Source organism: Peromyscus eremicus, chromosome 4 (genome assembly GCF_949786415.1).
Source record: "Peromyscus eremicus chromosome 4, PerEre_H2_v1, whole genome shotgun sequence".
Lineage (NCBI taxonomy): Eukaryota > Metazoa > Chordata > Mammalia > Rodentia > Cricetidae > Peromyscus > Peromyscus eremicus.
The window spans coordinates 136,313,053-136,340,756 of NC_081419.1; the positions used below are offsets into that span (position 1 = coordinate 136,313,053).

The 27,704-nt window shown below is 43.7% G+C and overlaps 1 protein-coding gene across 3 annotated transcripts; it reads left to right on the forward strand.

Moving 5' to 3' along the window:
• The first annotated feature begins 300 nt into the window (after positions 1-300).
• Ift52 (intraflagellar transport 52) lies at positions 301-27,208 on the forward strand. 3 transcript variants are annotated; one of them, XM_059261851.1, is made up of 14 exons: positions 346-416; positions 2,714-2,926; positions 4,870-4,994; positions 5,910-5,997; positions 6,908-7,037; positions 7,466-7,541; positions 9,926-9,997; positions 11,008-11,134; positions 12,405-12,491; positions 14,207-14,275; positions 17,737-17,891; positions 21,575-21,662; positions 24,146-24,254; positions 26,518-27,208. In XM_059261851.1, the coding sequence occupies exons 2-14, from the start codon at positions 2,813-2,815 to the stop codon at positions 26,673-26,675; spliced, it is 1,398 nt and encodes a 465-aa protein (XP_059117834.1). In that variant the 5' UTR covers positions 346-416; positions 2,714-2,812; the 3' UTR covers positions 26,676-27,208. The 3 variants fall into 3 exon arrangements, with proteins under 3 accessions (XP_059117833.1, XP_059117834.1, XP_059117835.1); XM_059261850.1 differs by lacking the exon at positions 2,714-2,926 and having other exon boundaries at positions 301-416; XM_059261852.1 differs by lacking the exons at positions 346-416; positions 2,714-2,926 and adding an exon at positions 430-539.
• The last annotated feature ends 496 nt before the right edge of the window (positions 27,209-27,704 follow it).

The window sequence follows — 27,704 nt, forward strand, 5'->3', positions numbered from 1 at the left end:
ACCCTGCGGGTATTTCGGCCTCTCCCAAAGCCTGCCCAGACGCCCTGCGCCTGCGTCCTGGAGCCAGGCCGGGGCGGGGCTTGCCGCCGCAGGCCGACTGCGAAGCCCACACAGTCTCCGCCCTCAGGGAGGCCTGGGGATCTATATCGGTCTTTAAAGGCGGCTGTAAGGAAATGAATGAAAGGGAATTCTTATTAAAACGTGAGTCCTCAAGCTTGGCTGCTCCCCTCACCCGTGGAAACGGCCCAGCCGGGCATTGGCCCCGCCCCCTACCCATCAGCCCCCGGCGCTCGCTGCCAACTGGCACTGCCAATCTGTCGCTCTGTCGTCATCACACCGCTGCGGAAGTCGCTCGGGGCCCAGAGCCACGCCTTCTCGGCGCGCGGCCTTGGATACCTGGCAGCCTCTGGCCTCAGGTAAGGAGAGGTGGGGTTGCACGGGCCGGCAGGGCGCTGGGCGGCCTGGGCATGATGACGGCTTCGCCATGCCGCTCTGGAGACCCCTAGGCCAGCCTTCTGGGAAACCCGAAGTCGGCAGAGGTAAACTGAGGGCGCGTGAATGGGCTGGGAAATGGTCCTGGAAATGATCTAGACTCTCTAGCTCCTCAGACTTTGCGGGTTTGTCGTCGTCATGCAGACTATCAAAGAACCCTGGACAAGGCCAGGCCGTGGTGGTATAGACCTTTAATCCCAGCACTCGGGAGGCAGAGGCAGGCGGATCTCTGTGAGTTCGAGGCCAGTCTGGTCTACAGAGCGAGTACCAGGACAGGCTCCAAAGCTACATAGAGAAACCCTGACTGTAAAAACAAAACAAAACATCAACAACAAAAAGAAAGAAAAAAAAGAACCCTGGACGAGGAGCCTTGTCTTAGATTCAGCTATCATTGGTGCCGCCCTTTTTTCCTCTGAAAAAAAATTTGATTTACCTAGTAAAGTTATTGAAGAGAAAATAAGAGAATAAAGTTGGACCTTATTCTACACAAACATTGTCTATTATTATTGTTATTGTTATTATTTCTTTTTAGCCTTTTTGTATCCTTAAGGAAACTCATTTTTAATTCTAACAGGACAGGACCCCAGATCTACTGCTCTCACCGGGGGCTGAACTACAATAAACTGCTAACTCCAAGTGTATTCTCCCTTAAGAGCCATTCAATAACCAAAGAAGGTTATTCACTTTTCCCAGAAATCTGCTCTTTAGCAAAACAAACAAAAAAATGGCAGAAGCAGAAAAATATAAATCCCAGCACTATGATGCTTGGGTTCGTTGTTATGGTGTAATATAGTAATAAATCAATGTCATCACTAATGTGATCGTTAAGACTTTCCAATCAGGAAACTGGAGGAGGCAGGAAACTGCATTGTATGTACACAAAATGAAAACAAGCATGCACAGGATGGTATGGAGCATAAAAATACAGCTTTGTCATGTGGTGAAATCATGACAAAATTTTTTATTTCATCGAAGGGGTTAAGGATGTAGCTTAGCACTGAGTGCCTTCGTGAGGCTCTGGGTATCTGGTCCACAGCACAGAAAAAAAAAAAAATGCCATTGGAGAGGCAGCAGCATGGTGGCAATGTGCCTGTAATCCCATTGCCCGGGAAACCAAGGCAAGACATTAAGAAGTTCAAGGTCACCCTCCACTACATAGTACATTAGAGGCTAACCTGGGCTATGAGACTGTCTCAAAAGAAAGAAAAAATATTGAAGTTATCTCATATCAGCTTTGAAAACATGGATTGGTATTGGGCAGTCTTCTAGAATTTAGGAAAAAATAATGATGTCCATTTTGAGGATCAAAATTAGTTTCAAATGGACCAAGAGTGTTTTTCATTTTTAGTTTATGTGTATTTGTTGTGTATGTGTGGGAGCACATGCCATTGAGTACTTGTGGAAGTCAAAAGACAACCTGCAGGAGTCAGCCTATGGGTTTTTCAGGCTCGGTGGCAAGTGCCTTTAACTACGGGGTCATCTCTCCAGTCCACAGATGGAGCCAAATTTTAGTGTTAAAAAATTATATCACATTTGCCTACACAAGACCTATACCAAATTGAGCCTGTCAACATTGTCTCATGGAGAGGGGAGGGCTCAGGAGGCCTTTCCATCACTGAAGCTCTGTGGACACTTGAAAGTTGCTAGGGCAGGGAAAGACATTTTCTTCAGTGGTGTGGTACTGCCACTCATTTCTCACATTCCCATAAGCAATACTAACTAAACTCATTTATTTAAAAAAAAAAAAAAAGACATGAAAGTTGAGGGAAGACTATTTGGGAAAAAGAAGGGAATTAGTAGAAGGGAAAAAGCACAAAATGGGGAGTATGATAAAAATACATCCTGTGCATGCATGAAATTGTCAGATTAATATATGCTCATAAATTTTTTTTTGTTTTGTTTTTTTGTTTTTTTGTTTTTCGAGACAGGGTTTCTCTGTGTAGCTTTGCGCCTTTCCTGGAACTCACTTGGTAGCCCAGGCTGGCCTCGAACTCAGAGATCCTCCTGGCTCTGCCTCCCGAGTGCTAGGATTAAAGGCGTGCGCCACCACCGCCCCATAAAATCTTAATAAACAAGAATTGTGAAAATTCAAGAAGAAAACATCGTCGGATATACTTACAAATCTTATCACAGCAAAAGCTTTTCTAAATGCATTGTGCTGTCCAGAAGCCAGAAGGAGAAATATTAATACTTTTGAATTTATAAACCCTGTTTCCTGCAGAATTAAGCCAGAAGGTTACCAGAAGCCAAGGCTAAAGGCAAATAAAATTTTGAAAGTTTGATGACATAAAATCCTATGGAAAAGTGAGCAGACAAGAAAATGAGAAGAAATACAGATGGCCAATGGCCAATACAATATTTTCCTCTTGTCTGCAGAAGCTGTGCTAAGACTATCAGTGGAGGCCTGAAACCACAACAGCGTCGAACTGTGCATGTGTGTGTTCATATTTGTTTATAAGAACTAATATTATGGGGGCTGGAGAGATGGCTCAGGGCCTAAGAGCACTGGCTGTTCTTCTAGAGGGCCTGGGATCAATTCCCAGCACCCACATGGTGGCTCACAACTCTGCAATAATGGGATCTGATGCCCTCTTCTGGCATGCAGGCATACATGCAGACAGAGCACTCATACATAAGTAAAAAACAATAAAATGGCTGGGCGGTGGTGGTTCATGCCTTTAATCCCAGCACTCGGGAGGCAGAGCCAGGCGGATCTCTGTGAGTTCGAGGCCAGCCTGGTCTCCAAAGCGAGTTCCAGGAAAGGCGCAAAGCTAAACAAAGAAACCCTGTCTCGAAAAACCAAAAAAATAAAAAAATAAAACGTAGGTGAATATGGTTTCTCAAAATACTTTATTCTAGACTTACCCTTGGGATTGAGATGACACCTGTGAGACAGTGCCTGTGTGATGCAGTGAAGTCAGGAGAATGACATGGGCATTGTGACATACACCGTATCAGGATATTGCTGTGGTTCATTCAGTATGAGCCCTGTGATTTCAAAAACATCTATCTGATTGACAGAATCAGTTTCTGGGTGACGAATAGCTAGATAGTGTGTGTAGCATTGATAGGCTACACAAAGGAATGCCTATTGTCCAGGGCCAGGTAGTGTAGGATAGTGTTAAGATTTCATCATACTACCCAGAATGGTTCACAGTTTGAAATTTATTTCTGGAACTTTCCATTTAAATTTTCAGACCACATTTAACCTTTGTTAACCCTTGAAAAGCAAAATCTCAAAACAACAACAAAAAAAAAAGAAAAAAGAAGAACAAAACCATGGATAAGAATATTATTCTGTTTTGTTGGTAAAGATGACAAAAATAGTGTTGTATGGGAACAAGTTGTTAATGGAAGTATAAATTATTAGAGTTTTGAAGGGCAGTTTGTACATTTTTTAACCATTCAACAGATAGTAATCTAATGCTGCAAAATATATAAAATGTCACATTCAAAATGTTTTTAGAGAGATGGAGAGATGGCTCAGCAGTTAGGGGACATACTGCTTTTGCAGAGGACCCTGGTTTGGTTCCCAGCACATCAGGTGACATATAACCATTTGTAAGTCTACCTCTAGGGGATCTGCTTTCTGGCCTCTGTAGGCACATGTACATACACATACATACATACATACATACATACATACATACATACATACATATAAATAAAAATAAAATAGGTCTAACTGGGCATAGGAATACAGGCCTTTAATCCCAGCACTTAGAGGCAGAGGCAGGTGGATCTCTGTGAGTTTGAGGTCAACCTAGTCTACATAATGAGTGTTAAGACAGCCAGAGCTACATAGTGAGACCCTGTTCTAAAAAATAAATAAAATAAAAATAAATAAAATTAACCTAGAAATGTCTTTAGTATTTTACTAACAAAATTGAAAACATATCACTAAATTTACGATTGGTTAAATATTTGTGTTATGTCCTTAAAACAGACTACTTTAGTTATTTGAAAGAATTGGTCTATATGTATTGACAAGAAAGGATGTCAAATACATGGTATGTTTTGGAGTAGCATTGTAAGATTTTATTTCATAAAATTAAGTTATGCCTGAATTGATGTAGAGAGCTATACTCCACACGTGACAGTGGTGAGCAGTGAGGAATTACTTTGGAAATATGATCTCAGTATACAACAGGAGGGTGGTGGTAAGCAAGGTCATGAAAGTAGGCTGGTAGGAGAGCCAGAGAACATCCTGAAAACTAAAGCCAGTCACAGACTGGATTGAGTTTGGCCACTGGTTTTTCAGCTATGATTATGCATTTCACTCTCAACCTTTGAGAATCAGGGTTTTATAGGTATCCTTCTCCAGCGTTATGGGGCACTTTTAAAATTCTGCTTCTCTGATTTGTCTTTATCTGTAAGGTAACCATGGAGAAGGAGGTGCGGAGTACCATTCTTTTCAATGCATACAAAAAGGAAGTGTTTACCACCAACACTGGCTACAAATCTTTGCAGAAAAGACTTCGGAGTAATTGGAAGATTCAGAGGTGACCATGATCTTGGACACTGCTAAGTGATAATGGTGGCCTGATGGTAGAACTGAATAGTCATTTCTTAACTTCGATTGTTTAGGTGGGAGGGGCTCAATTTAAAAATATTGACTGCTCGGTCATTATTTTGAAGGCCAGACAATATTATTAAGTTGCCCCTCATAAAAAAAATTCATTATAATTATACATATATATTTTAAGATGTCAGAGTTTTCTCCATATTTTGTACTTGATCTTAGCCAAAAGGCAGAGACGTTATTCTCCATATTTTAAGTTGGTTTAAAATTTCAATTTCAGGAAGGAAAAATGAGAGTTAAATGAGAATGTCTGTTTTTAAATGTGCTTCCTTTAAATGTCTTTTTCCCCTGTGGTCATGAAGATTGAACGTGACCCCTTGCATAGGCTCAGCAAGTACTCTACCGCTAAGTTACAGCTCCAGGCCTTAAATGTTTTTGTTTTGTCACTGAGTGAAGACATGTAGTCATGTAAGTTAAGGTTAGAGCCAGGTGTGGTGCATGTGCCTGTGATCTCAGCACTTGGGAGGTAGTGTAGGTGGAGTAGGAGTTCAGGGTTAAACTTGGCTGCATAGTGAGTTTGGGGCCAGCCTGGACTATATAAGACCCTGTCTTAAAATATAGATAACTTAATGGAAGAGTTGATTGAATTAATATTTGGAAGACTTCTTTGTACTTTAGTGTGAGTTAATTTGAACTCCTTTGATTATTGGGAGTATCTGAACAGGGGCCGGATGCCTCTAGGGCACTTGTGAAGGGGGTTCTCACTATGAGAGAGAGGCTATTCTAGGCCCCTAACTGTCTTAGCCTTTATGGTGCCATATAGTCAAGAGGCTAAAATAACTTATAAATTGGTTTAAATTATGGATCTAACTTGCTTTTAAAATCATATTTCCAGCTTAAAAGATGAAATCACATCTGAGAAGTTAATTGGGGTGAAACTATGGATTACAGCTGGACCAAGGGAAAAATTTACTGCAGCTGAGGTAAGGAATATTTATACAGAATATTCACCTAGAAAACAAGAGAGGACACCAGGAGCAAGCAAGGGCCTAAAATCATGGATTTGAGTCTCCTTTCTACACCTACTATGTTGCCTTAGAGTAGACATTTCCCCTTCGTGGAGTGATGAACTGTGGTAGTAACCCAGAGTCCTAAACCCATGGGGAAGGTAGATAAGGGTCAGGCACATGTCTTTGCCTTCATTTTACTTTGAACATAGGAAAACTCCTGTGTAGCTCAGGCTGGCCTCAAATCTGTGATCCTCCTGCATCCACCTTCTGAGTGCTGGAATTACAGGTGTGCCCCACCATGCCCAGCTTATCAATACATTTAAACCCATAACAACAAAGGTGGCATTTATAATACAGGTGGATGCTAGTCTTAAGTGCTGGGTCCTCTTACAAGTGTGCAGTACCACACTGTTTTATCTGTGCTGGGGAGTGAACCCAGGACCTAGTACCTACAAAGGAAGCACTTTTATCACCTAAGGTACATCCCTGGCCCCTGTTTGAGCATTTTAGAGCTTTAATGTTCAAAGGTAGACTTAGAGATAGATCTTTTTGTGTGTTTTTGTTTTTGTCTTTTTGTTTTTTGAGACAGGGTTTCTGTACATACTACTGGCATCCAGAATCTCTCTGTGTAGACCAGGTTGGCCTCTAACTCACAAAGATCCTCCTGCTTCTGCCTATGCTGGGATTAAAGGCATGCACCACCACACCTGGAGGAGATAGATCTTGTATAGTGAGAAAATTTTATACTGTCTGTGAACATTTAAATGTTTATAGATTTGAAGTGTTTGTTTCTAGTTACTTAAGACCTTATTCGTGGTGTAGTTATTTTAAACAAAAGTCTTTTGACCATATTCATTGTTTGTTTGTTTTTCCCTTCATACAGTTTGAAGTCCTGAAGAAGTACCTTGACAATGGTGGGGATATCCTTGTGATGTTGGGAGAAGGAGGAGAATCCAGATTTGATACCAATATTAACTTTCTTCTAGAAGAATATGGAATCATGGTTAATAATGGTGATTATTATCTTAATACATTTTATTTATTTGTGTGTGCATGCCCGTGCCATGATGTACATATGGAGGTCAGAGGACAGCATGGGGGAGTTGGCTCTCTCCTTCCACCATGTGGATTTCAAGGTTCAAACTCACGATGTTAGGCTTGGTGGCAAGCACTTTTACTCACTGAGCTGTCATTGTTTGGTTATTATTATTTTAAACAAAGGTATTGATTGCCGATTTAATGTTTGTATCATAGCTCTCTTGATCTGCTGGTGCCAAGATGGCATGGTCACCCCATTCCGAGCTCACTAGTACACTGAACCTTTGGTAAAATGGGAGGAATTTGAATAGAGTTCTAGGTTCCTTTTTATTTCAAAATTCAGATGAGTCTGTATCAAGCTTGTTTCTAATCTAAAGTGTACCTTCCTCTTTTGCTCCATAAGATGCTGTGGTTAGAAACGTCTATTACAAGTATTTCCATCCGAAGGAAGCTCTGGTTTCAGATGGAGTGTTGAACAGGTAAGGGTGTTGAAAAACAGCATGCCCTTCATGTGGCTTCTGTTCTTCTCACACGCCTTTTCACTGCCACACCTCCCTCCCTTCTTGGCCTTTTTCCTCTATTTATTTCTTATTCTCCAAATTATATTCTTCCATCTTTGGAAACTTCACATTTACCTTTGGTCAGGTACTCCACTCCAAGTAAAAGAAAACCCTATCGAAGCGGGATTAAACAGTAAAGAAACTTCATTGCTTTGTCTCACTGGGAAGTGCAGATGTGGGGTAGGCTTTGAGTATGGCGTGACTGAAGGACTTAGAACCTTAGGACAACAGTTCCTTTGCTCTCAGCTTTGCATGCCTGTTTGTTTGTCAAGGTGGTCATCTTCTCCCCCCACTTTATTTTTTAATTTTTTTTTTTTTTTTTTTTTTTTTGCACCAGGTTCCCGTATGTAGCCCAGTCTGGTCTCAAACTTGTGATCTTCCTGCCTCACCCTCCCAAGTGCTGGATTACAACTGTGTGCTGTTCCAGCAAGTTTTAACAGGTTCCTTAATTCATAACTACTCGCCACACCATCTGGAGATATCGTGATAGGATTTGGTCTCACTGTTCCCTCAAGAGCAGCTCCAAGGTTTGCTGTTTGAGCCATCCTAGGTCCCATGTCCATCCCAGACTGACCCTGATGTCACCTCATGGAGACTGAGACTGCATCAGCTTTCATTACTCTGGATCCTAAAACAGAAGAGGGGCTTTTAGAATTGTGAAATGAATATATGAGGTGGCAGTATCAGATGCCTCATGAACTTTTTCCCATGTTGAAAATTGTTCATTCTACACTTGACTTGCCACATGCAAGGACTCTGCTGACCCTAGTTATACAGTGTAGAATGTGGATCTAGGATGTAGACCCTTTCCTTAGGACTGAAAATGGAGGCACTGAGACTGTGGTATACACACCTGTAATCCCCACACTTGGGAGTCTAATACAGAAGGATTGGCTCAATTTTGAGGCCAGCCTGGGCTAAGTGAGTGCCAACCAGTGCTTCATGGAAAGACCTCCTTCCTTCTATCTTTTCTTTCATATGATAGATTCATTCTTTGAGAATTTCATACAATGTATTTCAGTTATATTACCTCCCTCCTCCCCCTAATTCCTTCCAGATCCACCCCATCTCCCTACCCCTTCCAACTTTGTATCCTCCCTCTTTTTTTAAGACTTTCTTCCTAAAACAACACAAAAAAGAGCTGGGTGGTAATGGCTCACACCTTTAATCCCAGCACTCGGGAGGCAGAGGCAGGTGGATCTCTGTGTGTTCAAGGCCAGCCTGGTCTACAGACTGTGTTCTGGGACAGCCAAGACTACACAGAGAAACCCTGTCTTGAAACCCCCCCCCCAAAAAAAAAACAAACAAACAAACAAAAACAAAACAAAAAACCAACCAACAAAACAAAACAAAAAAGGAACTGAACCAAGTATTTGTTCAGTTGATTTCTTTTTTGAGTCAGTCTCACATAGCCTAGACTAGCTTTGAACTCCTGATTTTGCTACTTCTCCCTCCCAAGTGTGGAGATTTCACAAGTGTACCACCAGACCTGTTTATGTGGTCCTAGGGATTGAACTCGGCCTTGTGTGTGCTAGGCCAGCACTCTTCCAAGGAGGTATATCCCCAGTCCAACCCTAAGTTTTTTGTTGTTATAGTCACTTTGGTTTTTTCTGTTGCTATTGTTTTGTTTTTAGAGACATCATATATAGCCTTAGGTAGCCTGGACCTCACTCTGTAGACCAGGCTGGTCTGGAACTCATAGAGATCTATCTGCCTTTGCCTCCCTAGTGCTAGGAATAAAGGCCTACACTACTATGCCTGGTTCAAGCCTAATTTTTTTTTTTTTTTTTCAAAACAGGGTTTCTCTGTATAACAGCTCTGGCTGTCTTGGAACTCCCTTCATAGACCAGGCTAGCCCCGAACTGAGATCTACCTGCCTCTGCCTCCCAAGTGTTGGGATTAAAGGCATGAGCCACCATCGCCTGGCTAAGCCTAATTTTTTTGTTGTTGTTGTTTTTTGTTTTTTTTGAGACAGGGTTTCTCTGTGTAGCTTTGCGCCTTTTCCTGGGACTCACTTGGTAGCCCAGGCTGGCCTCGAACTCACAGAGATCCGCCTGGCTCTGTCTCCCGAGTGCTGGGATTAAAGGCGTGTGCCACCACTGCCCGGCCTAAGCCTAATTTTTTAATGTTAATTTTTGCAAGTGTCTAAAAAGAATGCGGGTATGTGGTTGTGTGCTTTTATTTACTTTTTAAAAACTGACAAAGTACAGGGTCCTTGTGTCTGGTTCATATTTACTGTTGATGAAGGCATTGTGAAATCGCCAAACTTCTTTGCTTATTAGATTTTAATGTTTTCCTTTTAGGGAAATTAGCCGAGCTGCAGGAAAGGCTGTGCCTGGAATCATTGATGAAGAGAGCAATGGAAACAATGCCCAGTGAGTGTGTTTCTGCAGCTCCTTGACGAGGAAGGAACTCTTACTTCCAAGAGTTGCCTTTTTCAAATGAAGAGTTTTCTGGTTATAAAAGTAATTCCCACCAAAAGAACTCCAGCCACCACCAGCAAAAACCCAGTTGGGAGCTGGAGAGATGGTTTATTGGTTAAAATTGCATACTGCTTTTGCAGGACCTGAGGTGACTTCTCAGCATCTATATCAGGTAGCTTCCAGCAACCTATAACTCCAGCTTCAGGGACTCTGACGCCTGTTCTGGACTGTGTGGGCACCTACACACACATACACACATGATTAAAAACCAAGAAAATAAACTAAAACCCCAACCTATGGTACTGCTTAAAAGGAAGCAAAGAACTTCTGCACTGTAAATCTGTGCTCTTCCCCTCAAGAGACTCATTGTGTCTTAAGAGTATGGAATTTAGATTTCCAGGTTGGTTGGTTGTTTTTTTCCACATATAATGGTATAACTAAGTACTTGATTATTTTGAATGACTGGATCAAGTTAGCTACATCCTAATTTATCTAAGTAGTGGTAAATGTAATTGCCCGACTTCACATGACTAATCTGTTGTCAGAACTTAGATTCAGTCCTCTGTGGTCTGTGGCAGAATTTACTTTTTTTTGAGACAAGGTCTTGCTGTGTGTTCCAGGCTGGCCTGGTACCTGCTGTGTTGTGTGAGCTGGCCTCACCCATCTTCTTCTTGTGTCAGGCCTTTGAGTACTAGGATTACAGATGTATGCCACATGCCCTGCCAGAGGCTGTACTTGGTTGGTTTTTATATATTTTTACTTACTGGGGAGGGGTGTTGTGTACACATGTACAACAGCATGTGTGTGGAAGTTGGAGAACAGCTTGCAGTCATTCTGTCCTTCTCCTGGGTGAGTTCTAGGGATTGAAGTCAGGACCAGTGGCAAGTCTTTTCCCCTGCTGACCCATCCCATGGCTCCTACGCTCCATTATGTAATCACTGGATGTGTTTGCTTTCTTGCAGGGCTCTCACCTTCGTCTACCCTTTCGGTGCCACACTGAGCGTCATGAAGCCAGCAGTGGCTGTTCTGTCCACGGGCTCTGTTTGCTTCCCACTGAACAGACCCATTCTGGCTTTCTACCACTCAAAGGTATTGACTTTCTTAGATATGGGAGGGGTATTCTTTTGTTATTGACGTAATAAAACTACTTTGTGATGGGCACATGCCTTTAATCCTAGCACTTGGGAGACAGGCAGTTAGAGCTGTGTAAGTTGAATTCCAGGCCAGCCTGGTCTACATAGTGAGTTCTTTTTTGGATTAAAAAAAAACCCAACAAAATAGTAATATTTTTCCTGTGAAATATTTGCTTTTTATGAGGTAGAAGCTGGTCTGTTTTCCCACTGAACAATTGGATTTATTTCTAATTATCTGTAATTATGACCAGGGATTGTGTGTAGACTCTCTGTGTGTTTTGTATTGTTGGTGGGTTTTGTTTTGTTTTGTTTCTTTTTTAAAAAAATTTTTTGCCTTTAGATGTGTGTATGGTGTGTGTGTGTGTGTGTGTGTGTGTGTGTGTGTACACATGCATCTGCATTTGTGTGTATGAATGAATGTGGGCACATGTATTCATTGGCACACAAATGGAGGGCAGAGAACAACCTTGGAAGTTGGTCTTCATCCTCGACTTTGGGACAAAGTTCTTGCTATATATACAGGCTAGCTGGCTCACAAAATTCCAGGAATTTTCTTTTTCTCCACCTCTCATAACCACATAGGAATGCTGTGGTTATAGACGTGTGTGCTACCTCAGCTGGCTTTATCTGAGTTCTGGGGATTCAAACTCAGGTCCCCATGCTCACACGACAAGTAGTTTACCCTCCAAGCTGTCTCTTCAGTCTTGGCTGCAGATACAGACAATGTTAGTAGCAGTGTAGTATAAGAACTCACTTAATTGAAATCTAATCAACACTGATCATCATTTTTTCATATTTATCAGAAAGGCAAAGATATTTTGTTTTCATTTGTTAGCAATTAGTAATGTAGGAGTTGCTGAGATGGGTCAGTAGTTAAGAGCACTTGCTGCTGTTTTAGAGGTCCCAGTTTGGTTCCCAGGACCCACTTGGGGGCTCACAACTACCTGTAATTGTAGTTTCAGGGGATCTGATGCCCTTCTCTGGCCTGCACAGGCTGTTACATTCACATGGTGCACATGTATTCATGTAGATGAAGCACTCATATACATAAGTGAAAAATAAATAAGTCTTTAAAGGGTAATAGTTTTCATAGTCGATACTTTTCAAATGTTAAGTCTTCGTGTGAATTGGCATTTATTGGTGTATCAGACATTTGCTAATGTGATAAATGATACATGCAGTGTGTTTCAGGATCTAAGTATCTGACATTGCTTTGTCACCAACAGAACCAAGGTGGGAAACTGGCAGTGCTTGGCTCATGTCACATGTTCACTGACCAATATTTGGATAAAGAAGAAAATAGTAAAATTATGGTAAGCTTTTCTCTTTCATCAAATTAATGTACACTTCCATGTCATTAGAAAATACTGAAAAGTATGTTTATTACTCATCGGCATGAGTTGTGCTGAACATATTAGATGTCAGGCACTAAAAATACAAGTTGAGTCAGGCATAGCGCATGCATTCTAGAAGTTTATGGTATGTCAGGAGAGTGACATACAGACTGGGGAGTCTAGAAAAGTATTGGGGAAGCATGCTGAATTGGAGTGATGGCTGACTCTGGGAAAGTCATGAGGAGCAAGGGGCAAAGCAAGTAGCTTAAGCTTACCCTGAAAGCACAGGGAGCTCTTGCAGGGTTTATGGCAACCTTGGAGGTCCTCAGACCCCTCCAGATGTGTGGACGCTGGGAAGGAAGAGGGCAACCAGAGCAGTTAGGAGGCTGATGGAGTCACCCAGGCAGGTAAGGACGATGACTAAGTGAAGGTTGTGACTAGTGAGTGTAGCAAGGGCTGACAGCATGATTTAGTGAGGGGTATATATAAGACTCATCAATGATGAGGAATGAACTAAGAGTGTGGCCTTTGCTCTGTCTGCATATCTGGAAGAGCGCGTGTCTTGTGAGGAAGCTAATGGGGAAATGTGGGGACCTGCCCCACCAGAAACTTAGGTCACCTGTGAAGAGGTGGCCTGGAACTGAGGAAAGGCAAGTGCACGCCCGTTCCCCAGCCTCCCTCTTACCTGGAGACAGTCAGACGCAGTGGGGAGTCAAGTCAAGCAAGAACTCATTTATTGATGGGCAGTAAGCCTCTTTTATAGCAAAAACCTCAGACCCCTAGGAGGGGGTGAAGGAACCAACCAGTCATTTTAAAGGTCACCCTATTTACAAGTTGTTTATATCCTGACATCATCTCCTGTTTTTAGTATCTTATCTTAGCATAAATAACTTGAGCTAACTTTCTTTCTCACCATTTGTCTTTAATCTCCATACAAACAACCCAAGATAACTTTTTCTTAGCCATCCTTTGTATCTATTCTCTGCACAAACAGCTTAAACTAACTTCCTCTGGTACCATTTGTATCCACTCTCTGCACAAACAGCTTAAAGCTTAAGCTCTATTTATGTGAATTTGTCTCGACACCCTCTTTTTAGCCATGTATGCCCCACAGGGAAACAAGCATTTTCGTAGTGCCTTCGAGACCTGAACACCATAGAATTCCAGCAACTCACCTGCCGGAGGAAGATGTGTCCACTGATCTTCTCTGTTAGTGGGACAAGCCCTGCTGGTCTCACATTGTAGTGGGAGGGCGACTTAGAGGTCTACCTGGTTCTAGTGCCTCTGACTGTGCTCTAAAACCTAAATGTCTGCTTTTGAAAAGCTGATTTTTTTGTTTGTTTGTTTTGTATAATTATGATTTTGTCTATTATAATAGCCAAAGTTAAAAAGGTGTGTTTTTAAGAGTTTAGACTGTCATCCTAGTAAACAAAGGTTGCTTTAGGATTGTGAACAGGTTTTAGTAAGTTTTGCTTGTTACATGTTAGAATACCCTAAAGCAAATGATAATAAAGGTTGCATAGACTGAAGAAAACCTGTTAATTTCCAAAGACTTTACTGACAGAAGGCTGACCATCCTTTTTAAAATTACTAGTTGTCTTTTCTCCCCTTCTTAATTAATTTGTCTGGCCTGACCTTGAGCCTTCCCAAACAGCCGGGTGTCTGACTAACTATATTTATCATTTTAAATGCAGGATGTTGTGTTCCAGTGGCTCACAACAGGAGACATCCACCTAAACCAGATTGATGCTGAGGACCCAGAGGTAGGAGACTGAGTCATCAGAAGACTGACATGGAGAACGAGGCCAGCTTCTTAGAGCCACCTCAGAGGAATAGATGTCTCTTAACTCAGCCCCAAGTCAGTTGGAAACAAAGAGCTGCTGCTTGGGGAAAGGAAGGGCACGTTATAGAAAGCCAGATAGCAATAGACAAAATGGATAGTTGATCATAGGATTAGTTGAAGCCAGTGCTTCCATATAAATACCAGGATTTAGAATGGACCCTCGAGGGCTGGAGGGATGGCTCAGAGGTGAAGAGCACTGGCTGCTCTTCCAGAGGACCTGAGTTCAGTTCCCAGCAACCACATGGTGGCTCACAACCATCTGTAATAATAAGATCTGGTGCCCTCTTCTGGCGTGCAGGCATACATGCAGGCAGAACATTGTATACATAATAAATAAATAAATAAATCTTAAAAAAAAATTGACCCTCTAGAAGATTGCTGGGCTAGAGAGGTGGCTCGGTAGGTAAAGGCCCTTGTTGCCAAACCTGACAGCCTGAGTTCAATCCCTGGGACCCACATGACGGAAGGAGAGAGCCAGCTCCTATGTATTGTCCTCTTGCAGCCACCTGCATGCCTTGACCCATGTGTCCCCACACATACAATAAACAAATAAAATGCAAAGTAAACGTAAAAAGAGAACAAGTTAGGACAGCTAGTCATCCTGGGAGTACTCTTTATGTTTCTGTTTGGATGTGTGAGTCTTGATGACTGAACTAGGATTTCATGGAAGGCCTCTGGCCAGAGAAGTGAAAAGAGATGGCTGGCCTGTTTCTGTCCTCCAGGTTGTGTGCTGGGCTGTGTCATGGCACAATTAGTCTCCTTGCCATTGCTCTCGCACTTAGCCCACTGTCATTGGAGACTGAAGTTGTTAAAGCTGCCCCATGTTTCTGGGAAGGGCAGTTACCTGTCTGTTTCTTGATTTAAAAAAGTTTGAGGATTGGGAGAAGTTGTTGGTTTCATTTTTGGTTTTTTGGGGTTTTTTTTGTTTTTTTGAGACAGGGTTTCTCTGTGTAGCTTTGCACCTTTCCTGGATCTCACTCTGTAGACCAGGCCGGCCTCGAACTCACAGAGATCCACCTGCCTCTGCCTCCCGAGTGCTGGGATTAAAGGCGTGCGCCACCACTGCCCGGCTCATTTTTGGTTTTGTATTTGTTTAGACTGGGTTTCACTGCATAGTCTTGGTTAGCCTAGAACTCAATATGTAGACAAGGCTGTCCTTGAACTCACAGATAGCCACCCACCTCTGCCTTCCAAAATACTGGGATTAAATTGATGGTAGGGCTACAGAAAAAAAGTGAATGCATTGTATTATTTCTAGAATGCTCAGGCAAGTCTCCTGTGCTGAAGGTAAAGATTTTGTGAAACAGGACTAGCTGTTTGGTTGGTTTGGTTTGTCGTGGAGGTCAAATCCTGAGTTTCCCATATGCAAAACATTCCGTGTCTGAGCCATCCCCCAGCCCTTCAGACGACCAGCTTCTGTGGCTATTCTTTGTTTGAGATAGAGTCTCCTTGTGGCCCATGCTTGCCTTGAGCTCACAGCAGTCCTCCCATCTCAGCCTCCTGAGTGCTGAGATGGTAGGCTGTACCACCACATCTGGTTACATATCAGGGTTTTTGGGTTTTTTTTAAGTTTTCTGTTGGATAACTAGTTAGGGGGCTCATCCCTGGGACCAGCTAATTCTCCCACTCTCTGCAGTAGCAGGCATTAGCTTCCTGTAGTTCTTTGTCTAGGGATGGAACCCTGTGGGATCTGGCCCTTCCAAATTAGCATGTCTATTGGTCTTATCATTGTTCAGGTCTTGTTTAGGCTGCCACTTTGTTGAGGCACCAACAAAGTGTAGCTTCCCTGCCATTTTTGGGAGACATAATCTGACAGCAGACTGCCTGGTCCTCTGGCTCTTACAGTTCCTTACAGTCTCCACTCTCTCTTCCTCAATGTTCCTTGGGCCTTGGTGCAGTTTTAAGCTATTCCAAAGTGATGGGATTACGAGCGTAGACTAATAGGTAATACATTCACATAGTTCTGAGTTAAAAAGTCATACACAGTGAATAGTCTTCCTTCTGTCTTTTAGCTAGGCTGTTCTGTCCCTCCAGTGACAGCAATCATAGTGTCCCATAGGTCTTCAGAGATAGATTCTACTTAGGTAAGCTAGTCTGTGTGGACATTTTCCTTCCCTCATCTTTTATGCAAATGATGTTATACACACTGTGTGTACACTGTCCAGCACCTTAAAAATGACCACTGGAGCTGGGCATGATGGCGCATACCTGTTGTCCCAGCATTTGGGAGGTGGAAGGCAGAGGATCAGAACTTCAAGGTCAGCCTTGGTTAAGTAGTAAGTTCTAGGCCAGCCTTTGCTGCATGTGATCCCTTTGGGGTGGGGGTAGGGAGTGGGGAGGGAGCGGAAATTACCAGTGAAACATTTCCCATGTTCTTTCTTGAAGAACCGTCTATCTGTTCCTTTTTCTTAAAGATTTTATTTTTCTTGGTGTGTGTGTGTGTGTGTGTGTGTGTGTGTGTGTGTGTGTGTGCGCGTGTGTGCGCCTGCCTCTATACATATGTGTACCACATATGCAGATGCCCAAGGAGACCTGAAGAACACATAAGATCCTGTGAAGCTAGAGTAATAGGTAGTTGTGAGCCACATGAAGTGGGTACTGGGGACCAAACGCTGGTCCTGGGGAAAGCTCTTAACACTGAGCCATGTTTTCCCTTCGCTTATACTGCCCTTTATTAAACAGTGTCCTCTTGAGATGGACATTTAGATTCTCCTGGTCTTTTACTATTACCAGCACAGAGCACATCATCACTGCTCTGAAGAGTGCTAGGGGATGTCCCTGACTAGGGAAGAAGGACTGGGATATAGTGTGCACAGGGTAGGCCTGTCTGCATTGGTGCCACACATGCTCATGCATCTCTAACAGGAGAGAGCAGACATGGCCCGGATGCTGGGGGACAGGGGGTGTATGTTGTAGTGGGAGTTTATGGACTTTGTCTTATTGCCTTCAATTTCTCACTGTAATAATAAAAAAAAAGTTGTTCGTTAAAAAAGTCTTAAGGAAAATTGTTTTGGATGGTTGAAGTGATAAAGGGGTATTGCCTCAGATGGAGATGTGAGTAAACTTGAGAGAAAAAGTTGATTGCTTAGTATTCAGGTGAAAGACCATGATAGTAAAAGGAGAATGCTTGAGTCAGCACGGCCCCAGCTGTGTTCAGCTGTGTGTAATTGGAGAGTTGGACTCAGTCAACTTCGGGGTTCAGTCCAGTAGCTGTTTTCCTCTTTCTGCTTGAGGTGTCTGATGGGAGTTGTCAGTGATGGCAGTGGTGAGATCTCTCGGCAAGGAAATAGAGGTTTCGTAGACTGAGACCTGAGATGGTGGGAGCTTGTCAGAGTGAACTCCCATTTACTTGTGCTGAAAGAACTCTCTTTTGGCTTTTAGATTTCCGACTACACGATGGTACCAGACACTGCCACCCTTTCAGAGCAGCTCCGAGTGTGTCTCCAGGAGGGTGATGAGAACCCTCGTGACTTTACCACCCTCTTTGACCTGTCCATTTACCAGCTGGATACCACCTGCCTCCCCAAGGTCATCAAGTCAGTACTGAGGCTGCCTGGGCTCCACACTGCAGTCCACTATTTGAAAACAGGAGCCTGAAGATGGTAGTTAGGTCATGGCAGATGTAACAGGAGAACGTGTTCTCAGATCTGTGATGAAGTCAGTAGGGAAGTTGGTGTTGGGTGCATGCATGAAATAGAGGAACTACTACTACTTACTATCCCCCTGTGTCCCAGGATCTATAGGGCATTTAGGATAACCAATACTTTTCTACTTTGCCAACAACTTTTCTGGGTTTAGCATGAGTGCTGGGTTCCAAGAACTCCTTAGTAAACAGATATATTTGGTCCTCTTTAGAAGCACTTAAACAGAGCAAAGAGAGCACTGAGTCTCTTGGGACTTATCATCACAGCCTATGAGGCACATGCCAGAGAGCCTTTAAACTTCAGCTACTCTTCCTAGCTCCACTGTTAACACTACATCTACAGTGAGTCTCCATTCTTCCTGACTGGTCATTTGACAGGCTGCTGCAGTATTTTGAATGCTAAGCCCAGCTCAGTGGAAGAGCACTCACCTAACATGTGAGGCTCCCAGATACTGGAAAAAATTGTTTTGGCTATTTCAGGAAAACAGATTGAAGCATGTGCCTCTACTAGACGTCTTTTCTAGTTTCCCACAGATTGGACCCTGGTCCTGTGTCTCAGCTGCTCCCTTGCCAGGACTTATACAACATGGGTAAATTTCCAGTCTTTGTTAGATAATGAGGCTTGCTGCAGAGTCTTGTACTCCAGTGGATTCAGTTCCTAAAACCATTCTCATCCCTGACAGCACACAGCTTGGCAGACGCAGGTTCAAATAAAGAAACGTTTGTTGAGTGGGGTGCACTGGCACAACCTTGTAATATCAGCACAAGGTGCAGAGAGACTGAAGGAGGATGACTGAGTGCAGACTCAGCCCAGACTACATCTTACCTGTCTCTTAAAAAGTCAACTTTGGGGGCTGGAGAGATGGCTCAGAGGTTAAGAGCACTGGCTGCTCTCCAAAAGGTCCTGAGTTCAATTCCCAGCAACCACATGGTGGCTCACAACCATCTGTAATGAGATCTGGTGCCCTCTTCTGGACTGTAGGCAGACATGCAGGCAGAATAGTGTATACATAAATAAATAAATCTTTTAAAAAAAAAAGTCAACTTTGGAAGCTACTTCAAGTCTTTACACCTCTGCTTCCTCTTGCTTCAGTAATTGTGCCACAGTCTAGAGTGTTTTGAGGCCTAATGAAATGAGTTCAGCGACCCTGCACACTGCAGGGTCAGAAAACTCATGGTGTGTAGTGGGTAGCTGTTCCCCACGTGGTGTGTAGTGGGTAGATGCTCACCACATGGTGTGTAGTGGGTAGATGCTCACCACGTGGTGTGTAGTGGGTAGCTGTTCCCCACGTGGTGTGTAGTGGGTAGCTGCTCACCACGTGGTGTGTAGTGGGTAGATGCTCACCACGTGGTGTGTAGTGAGTAGATGCTCACCACGTGGTGTGTAGTGAGTAGATGCTCACCACGTGGTGTGTAGTGGGTAGATGCTCACCACGTGGTGTGTAGTGGGTAGCTGTTCCCCACGTGGTGTGTAGTGGGTAGATGCTCACCACGTGGTGTGTAGTGGGTAGCTGCTTACCAGGAGTTGTCTTCCTTCCATGGGACTCTGTCCTTTTGTATTGTCTGTAACTCTGCTAACTAGTGCAACTCCTTGTCCAACTTAATTTTCTCCTTATTCTGTTCATGTAGTATTTCTGAGACAGGGTCTGGCTTGTCTTGACCCCATAACCCTCATTGCTAGGAGAGGTTCTCCCCCAGGCACCCGAGAGTGTACAGACTGACTGAGAGCAGTAGCTTAGCTGATTGCCTCTCTCTAGCCATAGACCTCACCCCTGCCTGAGGTTGTAGACTACTGGCATTTGCTTCTCTCACTTAATTTTGAAAGGCCACAAATATGTATTAAATGTACATGTGAGGCCAGGTACAGTGGTGTCAGGCCTGTGATCCCCACCCACACTTGTGAGGCTGAGACAGGAGGATTACATGTGGAAGACAAATCAAACCCTGTCTCAAAAACACTAAATGAAAAGAATAAGGAGAAAAATTAAATTGGACTAGGAGTTGTGCCAGAATTACATACAGTACAAAGGACAAAATGAATGCCAGGGACAGTGAAGGCAAAGCAGAAGCCACAGCAGCCGCTTGAGCTTGGCACCTGAGTCTCTGATGGCCTCGCCATTCTGCCCACTGTACTGTGACAAACAAGGAGGCTTTGCTGCCTCCTAGAAGCTTATTCTTGAGATTAGGTTTTACTTTATACTTCAGGTTGATGTAAAACATACAGTGTCCCAGACTGGCCTTGAACTTGTGATCTTTTGCCACAACCTTCTGGACACTGGGATAGGCATGTCCTACACAAGCCTGACTCAGCTTAAGATCCTTTCCAAGATAACTGTGTGACTTCTTCCCTCTCTCTTACTCAGGGCTTCTCTGACCAGCCCCACTTCTTGCCTCCTTCCTGTCTTTCTATCCTGGATTTGTTTTTCTTCATACTACGTACTGACACCTGCATGTTACCCGGTTTTCAGTGTGTCTGTTCGGTAGCATGTAGGTCCCAGGAGAACCCCCTTTGTCCCTCCTTGCTGTGGTGCCTATGACAGTTAAAGCTGCCTGGTACATAGCAGACAGTGAGTCAGTACTTGCTGAGGAAAGTGTTCCCATGGGAGTCGATATCATGAAGATGTGTTCACTTACCAGAAGCAGTCTCATACTGGACTGCTGTCTCTCGGTAGTGAAAACAAGTCTGGAAACACAGTGAGTTACAAGAGGCACAGTATGCATCAGGTAAAAACCAAATCCCATTGAGAGGACGGTTGAAATTTAAAAGGAAGTTTTCCTTTCAGTTCTCAAATAATACTTTGTGATTCCCTAGAGAAGTATCTTAGAAGATATCCTGTTAGGCAGAGTAACACTTTTAAATGAAATTATTTTCCCTTTGCATTACATTTTATTTAATTTTATGTGTCATAATTTGGTTTGTTTCTGTGATAAACACCATGACCAAAAGCAGCTTGGAGAGGAAAGGGTTTATTTCATCTTATACTTCCTGGTCACAGTTCCTCACTGCAAGCTTTCTTATAAACTCTGGATGTCTGCTCAGAGGATGGTACTGTTCACAGTGGGCTCGACCCTACTGTATCAATAGCAACCAAGAAAATGCCCCATAGGCCTGTCTGATGGAGGCAGTTCTTCACCTGAGGCTCCTCCTTCCCAGGTGTGTCAAGTTGACAAACAAGATTAGCCATCACAGTGTGTGTACGTGGCACATGTGCGTGTATGTGTACATGTGTACCCATATGTGGAAGTCAAAGGATAACTTACAGGAGTTGGTTCTCTCTTTCTACCATGTGGGTTCTGGGAATCAAACTTAGGTCAGCAGGTTTGGTGGCAAGTTCTGTACCTGCTGAGCCATCTCACCAGCCCAGAACAACAGGTTTTGTTTTGTTTTGCTTTGCTTTCTGGAATTGATGAGGCTAGAACCCAGGCCCTTGCACATGTTAGGCATATGCCCTATTACTGAACTGTTTCCACGACTGTTAGAGCAACACACTGTGTATTTTCGGAATAGTGTTGATGTGTGCCTTAACCACAGTGTCTTACCTTTATTCCCACATTTTTGTCATCTTACTAACCCAGGGCTCATGAGGAACTAAATGTGAAACATGAACCACTCCAGCTTGTCCAGCCTCAGTTTGAGATGCCGCTGCCGGCCCTTCAGCCTGCGGTGAGTAATTGTGTTTGGGGGCTCCCTCCATGTGGGCACCTTCATAGAGTCCCAGTGCTCTACCTTTAAGCATGTACAGACATCACATCTGTTAGCATTCTATAGGGATTTCTACATAGGGGAAGTGACCAAGGAGTCAGAACATGGGCTTTTCCATCTTGGGGCTGGGTGGTTGGAAGGCATATATGAGACTGTCTGAGTGCCCTAATTACTTTTCTATTGCTCTGACAAGACACTATAACCATGGTAACTTGTAAAAGAAAGCATTTAATTGGGAGATTGTTTACAGTTTCAGAAGGTGAGTCCATGACCGTCATGATGAGGAGCATGACAGCAGGCACGCAGGCAGGCATGACATTGGAGCAATAGCTGAGAGCTTACATCTGATCCACAAGTAGGACATGGAGAGAGCACAAGACTGGGCCTGGTGTGAGCTTTTGACACAGCTCCTCCAACAAGGCCACACCTCCTAATCCTTCCCAAAACAGTTCCACCAACTAAGGACACAGCATTCAAATACATGAGCCTATGGGTGCCATTCTCATTCAGACACATTGGGTAAAAAGGTAGAAAATCCTTGAAGTGCCTTCCCAGGCATTGGGTACTCAGATCCTTAGTTTAGTTTTAACAGCCTGGGGCCATACAGCCATTGTATGACTTACTAAGGAGATGTGAACAGACATGTTCACCCTAGAGAGCACTGATGACAGACCAAAAACATGATTCCACCCAAGTCTACTTTAGTAAGCCAGTGAGTTTTTGCAGTGGCTTACTTACATGAGCATGGGTGAGGAGTTATTCACAGGAGGGCAGGAACAGGGTTACTTCTCAGCCAGCTGCATCACCAAAAAGCCCAACCCCAGCATAGGTGAATTTTCAGGAAAGCTGCATCTTGGTGTTTTCTGCCTACCTTTCAGGCAGTTCCACTTGAGAGTAGCATCCAACTCTCCAAGTAATGTACTGCTTATTTAACCTCCAGATAGATTGTGAGTCTTGTAATTTTGTGAGCTTCCTGATACTTGTAAGTTTTCTAACTGGTATGAGTCTCTGTTTTCCCTTCTGGGGGGAATGTTTCAGTTGAGAAAAAGCAGCTACAGAACAGCGGCCATATGTAAGGCATCATGCAACTTTTGAGTACTTTATTGTCTTAGGGTTTCTGTTACTTCAACAAAACACCACGACCAAAAAGCAATTTGGGAAGGAAGGGGGTTTATTTGTCTTACATTTCCACATTGCTGTTCATCACTGAAGGAAGTTAGGACAGGAACTCATACAGGGCAGGGTCCTAGAGATAGGAGCTGATGCAGAGGCCATGGTGGGGTGCTGCTTACTGGCTTGCTTCTCATGGCTTGCTCAGCCTGCTTTCTTATAGCACCCAGGACCACCAGCCCAGGGTGGCACCACCCACAATGGGCTGGGCCCTCCCCCATTGATCACTAACTAAGAAAATGCCTTACAGCTGGATCTCATGGAGGCATTTTCTCAACTGAGGCTCCTTTCTCTCTGATGACTCTAGCTTGTGTCAAGTTGATATAAAACCAGCTGGTACAATTATTAACCGAACTTGTGTTCTCTTTCCCTGTCCCCATACATTCTGGCTTCAATTTGCTAACTTGAAATTGCCGTGGAAGGCGTCAGGTTACTTGTCATGAGTGTAAGGATTATGTCCTTAATTACGTCACCAGCCTGTGACAGCATCACCAGCCTGTGACGGAGTCCCAGCCTAAAAAGCGGGAGTGCCCTCTGCGTGCCGCAGCCCGCGCCCCCCCCCCACTTCCATTCTCTTCCCTCCGCGCGGTCTCTCTGTTTCTCTCTCCCCCTTTCTCTCCCAATAAAACTCTAAAAAGGTAACCATGGCTCGTGACTCTCCTCCAGCACTCTCCTCCGTTGGCATGGCCGCCACAGGCGGCAGCCAGCCACGAGCGCCACCACTTAACCAACAATGAGAGCTGGTAGTTACTAGTTTACCAAGGGTCCATACCTATGCTAAGTTTAGCCCTTTCTGCACTACATCTGCTTCTCCAATGACTTCTGTTCCTAATGAACACATAATAACTAGCTGGGTGTAATGATGTACACTTATAATTCAGGACTCAGGAGGCTACGACAAGAGGATCACAAATTTGAGGGCACCCTGGGCTATACAACAAGGTCCCGTCTCAAAACAAACAAAGGCATGATTATATAGGAACAGGTTGTGGCATCAAATGTTCCACACCAGCCTAAGCTCTGGGTTTTTGCTGAATTCATGGCACCGCTATATTGGCTTGGTCAGTTGAGTGGTGTAGTTAAAGCTGGTTCTGCTTGATTGCTCACAAGAGACTCGGCCTTACTTGACATAGGCCTAATGGATGAGGGCAGCTGGAGGTGATGGAGTTGGGCTGGTTCCTCCCAGGGGAAGGGTTCAGTCAGCCTCTTGTTGCTTCTTATTCTTGTCTTGTTAGGATCTGAGAGACTTTGCTTAAAGCCTTCATTTCTTCTAGGTCTTCCCTCCTAGTTTCCGGGAATTACCACCCCCTCCCCTGGAGCTGTTTGACTTAGATGAGACATTCTCTTCTGAGAAGGCACGTCTTGCTCAGATCACCAACAAGTGTGAGTATTAGCCAGTTCCATTGTTTTCTTATGACCTTTATATACCGTGAACCTCTGTGACGTGCTGTAAGCGAATGTTTAAAGATTGTTTATGGAGAACCAAATTCAAGCACATGGATAAAGTTGAACATGTCTTCATTCATGTGAATGCAGTCCTCTGAGGTGAGGTAATCTAGAACATGATGCTAAGCAGAAAAAGTCCGGCTCACTTTTGATCCCCATAGGCCCTTAGTTCTGACCAATTGAGTGACCGTAAATGCATACTAACCTGGCTTCTACCCTACAGATCTGGGTCATAGGACCATGTAGATTAGAAAGAGCCACAGGCTGGCAGATGGCTCAGCAGGTAAAGGTGCTTGTGAAAGCATGGTTGCCTGCGTTCACATCCTGGAACCCACTTACAGGTAAAAGGAGAGAACCAACTTTACAAAAGTTGTCCTCTGACTTCCACATGGATGCCATGGACTAGCTGCTGCCCCAACACACATACAAATAATAATAATAAAACAGTTAAGTGTTCTTTAAAAAAAGAAACAAGAATAGAAAAAGAAGTCAGGGCCAAAAGACTTGTGTAGACTTCAAATCGGAGTGTCCTTCTGCCTGTTGAACCTCCTAATATGCTCTGCTTCTATACAGTGAACAGGCCTGCACCCAAATAGCAAGAGACATAAAATTAACCACTCACTGTGAAGCAGTGACCCCACCCCGGGAATACGATTTAAGAAGACGTATGAGCATACACAGATGACATTATTTATTTTTAAAATGCAATGAGCTGTATGTTGTGCACACCTTTAATCCCAGCACTCGAGAGGCAGAGCCAGGTGGATCTCTGTGAGTTTGAGGCCAGCCTGGTCTACAGAGTGAGATCCAGGACAGGCTCCACAGAGAAACCCTGTGTCCAAAAAACAAAAACAAAAACAAAAACAAAAAAAATGAAGTTGGGAATATCCTTCATGTTAACTAGCAAAGGAATGGTGGTCACTTGTTTCACATTTAATCTGTGGTGTGGAGCTTGGCTCATGTAATCCCAGCACTCAGGAGGCTGAGACAGGAGGATCATTGTGTTCAAGGCCAGCCTGGGCTACAGTGTACAACCCTGTCCCAAGAAGAGCTGTAATAACTATCCATCTTAGATATAGTACTGCTAAGGAATGGCTTCACAGAAGTCTGTTGTAATTACTGGTACATTTTTCTTGGTGTTTTTCTAATTTTCAGGGCATGGGATGAAGGTTGAGATGGGCTCATATAGCTGGCCTTGAACTCAATATGTAGTTGAGACTGACTGAACTTCGGATCCCCCTGTGTCCTCTCCTCATCAGGCTCTGCTTTTTGGGGGGTTTTTAAAACAGGGTTTCACAGGGTAATGTAAGCTGATTCTGAAACTCAGGTGGGTCAGTTTGGCTGGCCTCAAACTCAAGAATCCCCTGCCTTAGCTCTTTGAGGACAGATGCAAGCCACCTTGTATCACGGCCTGCTTTTCTATGATAATCTACAGTAAATGGTGGGGTTTTGTTTTTGTTTTACTAAGGACTGAACCCATGACTTTACTTTTCTATAATGCTCTTCCGGTGAACGCCACTTCCTTTCTCCCGTACTAGACATTGATCCGGTGCTGCAGCCCAGTGCTCTACGACTGAACTAGATCCCTAGACTTCTATTTTTCTTTTATGTGGCAGGCTCTTCCTGTGTCACCTAGGCTGGTCTCAAACTTGTAATCCTCTTTCCTCAGTCTCCCAAATGCTGGGATTCTGGGTGTGTACCACCATGGTTAGCATAAATGCTACTTTGAACTTCATACATCACCTTTTCACAGTGACCTCTATATTTAGAGCCTGATAACCTGAGTTCCTTCCATTTCTTTGGTGCTTTGTGGTGTACCAGTGCTTGATTTGGGGAGTGGGAAAGCCAGAACAGACGAGCTTTACTCTGATTAGGCTTGTCCTTTTAGGCTGGGCATAGTGCTCACTCCTGTAATCCAGCACTCAGGAAACTGAAGTCAGGCAGGAAGACTGTTACAAGTTTGAGGCCAGTCTGGACTGTAACATGAGACTGTCTCACTAAAGAACAACAAAATGTGCCACTTTTGTCCTTATTTATGAAAGCACATCCAAGTCCCCAGAGTTGCCGGAATGTAAGTCCCATGATCATATCATTCTAGGAAGAATTGAGTAATCTCAAGAGGAAGGGAACACCTCAGACACGGTGTCTGCACTCTGGAAAGAGTGGGAACAAAGGGTTAACCAAACTGTACTGTGTTTAGGTACTGATGAAGACCTCGAATTCTATGTCAGAAAGTGTGGTGACATTCTTGGAGTAACCAGTAAACTTCCAAAGGATCAGCAGGATGCCAAACATATCCTTGAGCACATCTTCTTCCAAGTGGTGGAGTTCAAGAAATTGAACCAGGAGGCCCATTGACATGGCGGCCCTTCAGGTGATGTCACCCATATAGACTGTTTACAACATTCATTAGTTCTGCAAGTACTTACCAAGTGTCTACAGATGAACAACACATGGCGATCCCTTCGAGAATGAGACTTCTATTCTGGCTGGAGGGTCCTAACACATAGTAGCAGAGTATATAGGCAAGCACTTAGTGGGCTAAAGGATGGTAAGTGCTGTGGTGTAGAAAAATTGAGCCAGGCCAGCGGGATCCAGTGTTCGGTCGAGTGAGCAGAGTTGGCCCAGTACACATGGATGCCAAAGTCTGGGGTGCTGTTTGCTCCAGAGCCTTCAGCTGTACCCGTGTGACACATGGTTGCTGTGGGCAGTGGGCAGAATCCCTGTCCTGGAGTTGTGAAAACTTCATCCTTGGGTTAGAATCAACCATCAAGCCAGCTAATTCCCTCTTGTCCCAACTAATGGTGATTCCAAATGTCAAGTTAATGTTCAAAATACCAAAGAGTTCCTATTTCAGGCTCTGAACTGAAATAAAATAAAATTAAACTCTGTGTTTACTGTCTCATCCTGGAGCATGATATTGATATAAGTGGAATGACATTTCAGGACTTCCGGACTGTGCCTGACTGGTTTTGAATTCATCCTCCCTACTAACGTGTCTGTGCTTTCTTTTCTCTAAGCAGTGGAAGGTTTGTGCATCCTCTGTAGTGCCCAGATGGAAGAGGTGATTCATTTGCTTGAATTAAATCTAGGACTGAACTTTTATAATTTATGAAATGGTCTGTCATTAATATCTTTTTTTTTTTTTTCTCCTCATTGCTGCTCAAGATTTGAGTCCTTTATTGAAGATACACTGATGATCAAACTTGTTAAAATACTTTACAGATTTCTGAGCTGGTTCAAAGTCAGATGAAAGCCTAGCAGGAAATAATTGCTTAAGCTAAAGCTGAACCTGTGGACTAATTTGAAAGAATACGAAAGAAGCTGAACATGTGGTCCATGCCTTTAATCCCAGCACTCAGGGAGAGGCAGGCGGATCGAAGCTAA

Excerpts from the sequence above, each read along its gene's own strand:
- Ift52 (XM_059261851.1), top strand. The coding sequence starts at position 2,813 with ATGAGAAGAAATACAGATGGCCAATGGCCAATACAATATTTTCCTCTT. Across the intron at positions 11,135-12,404 it reads TGGCTTTCTACCACTCAAAG|AACCAAGGTGGGAAACTGGC; the intron begins GTATTGACTTTC and ends TGTCACCAACAG. Across the intron at positions 17,892-21,574 it reads TGCCTCCCCAAGGTCATCAA|GGCTCATGAGGAACTAAATG; the intron begins GTCAGTACTGAG and ends TTACTAACCCAG.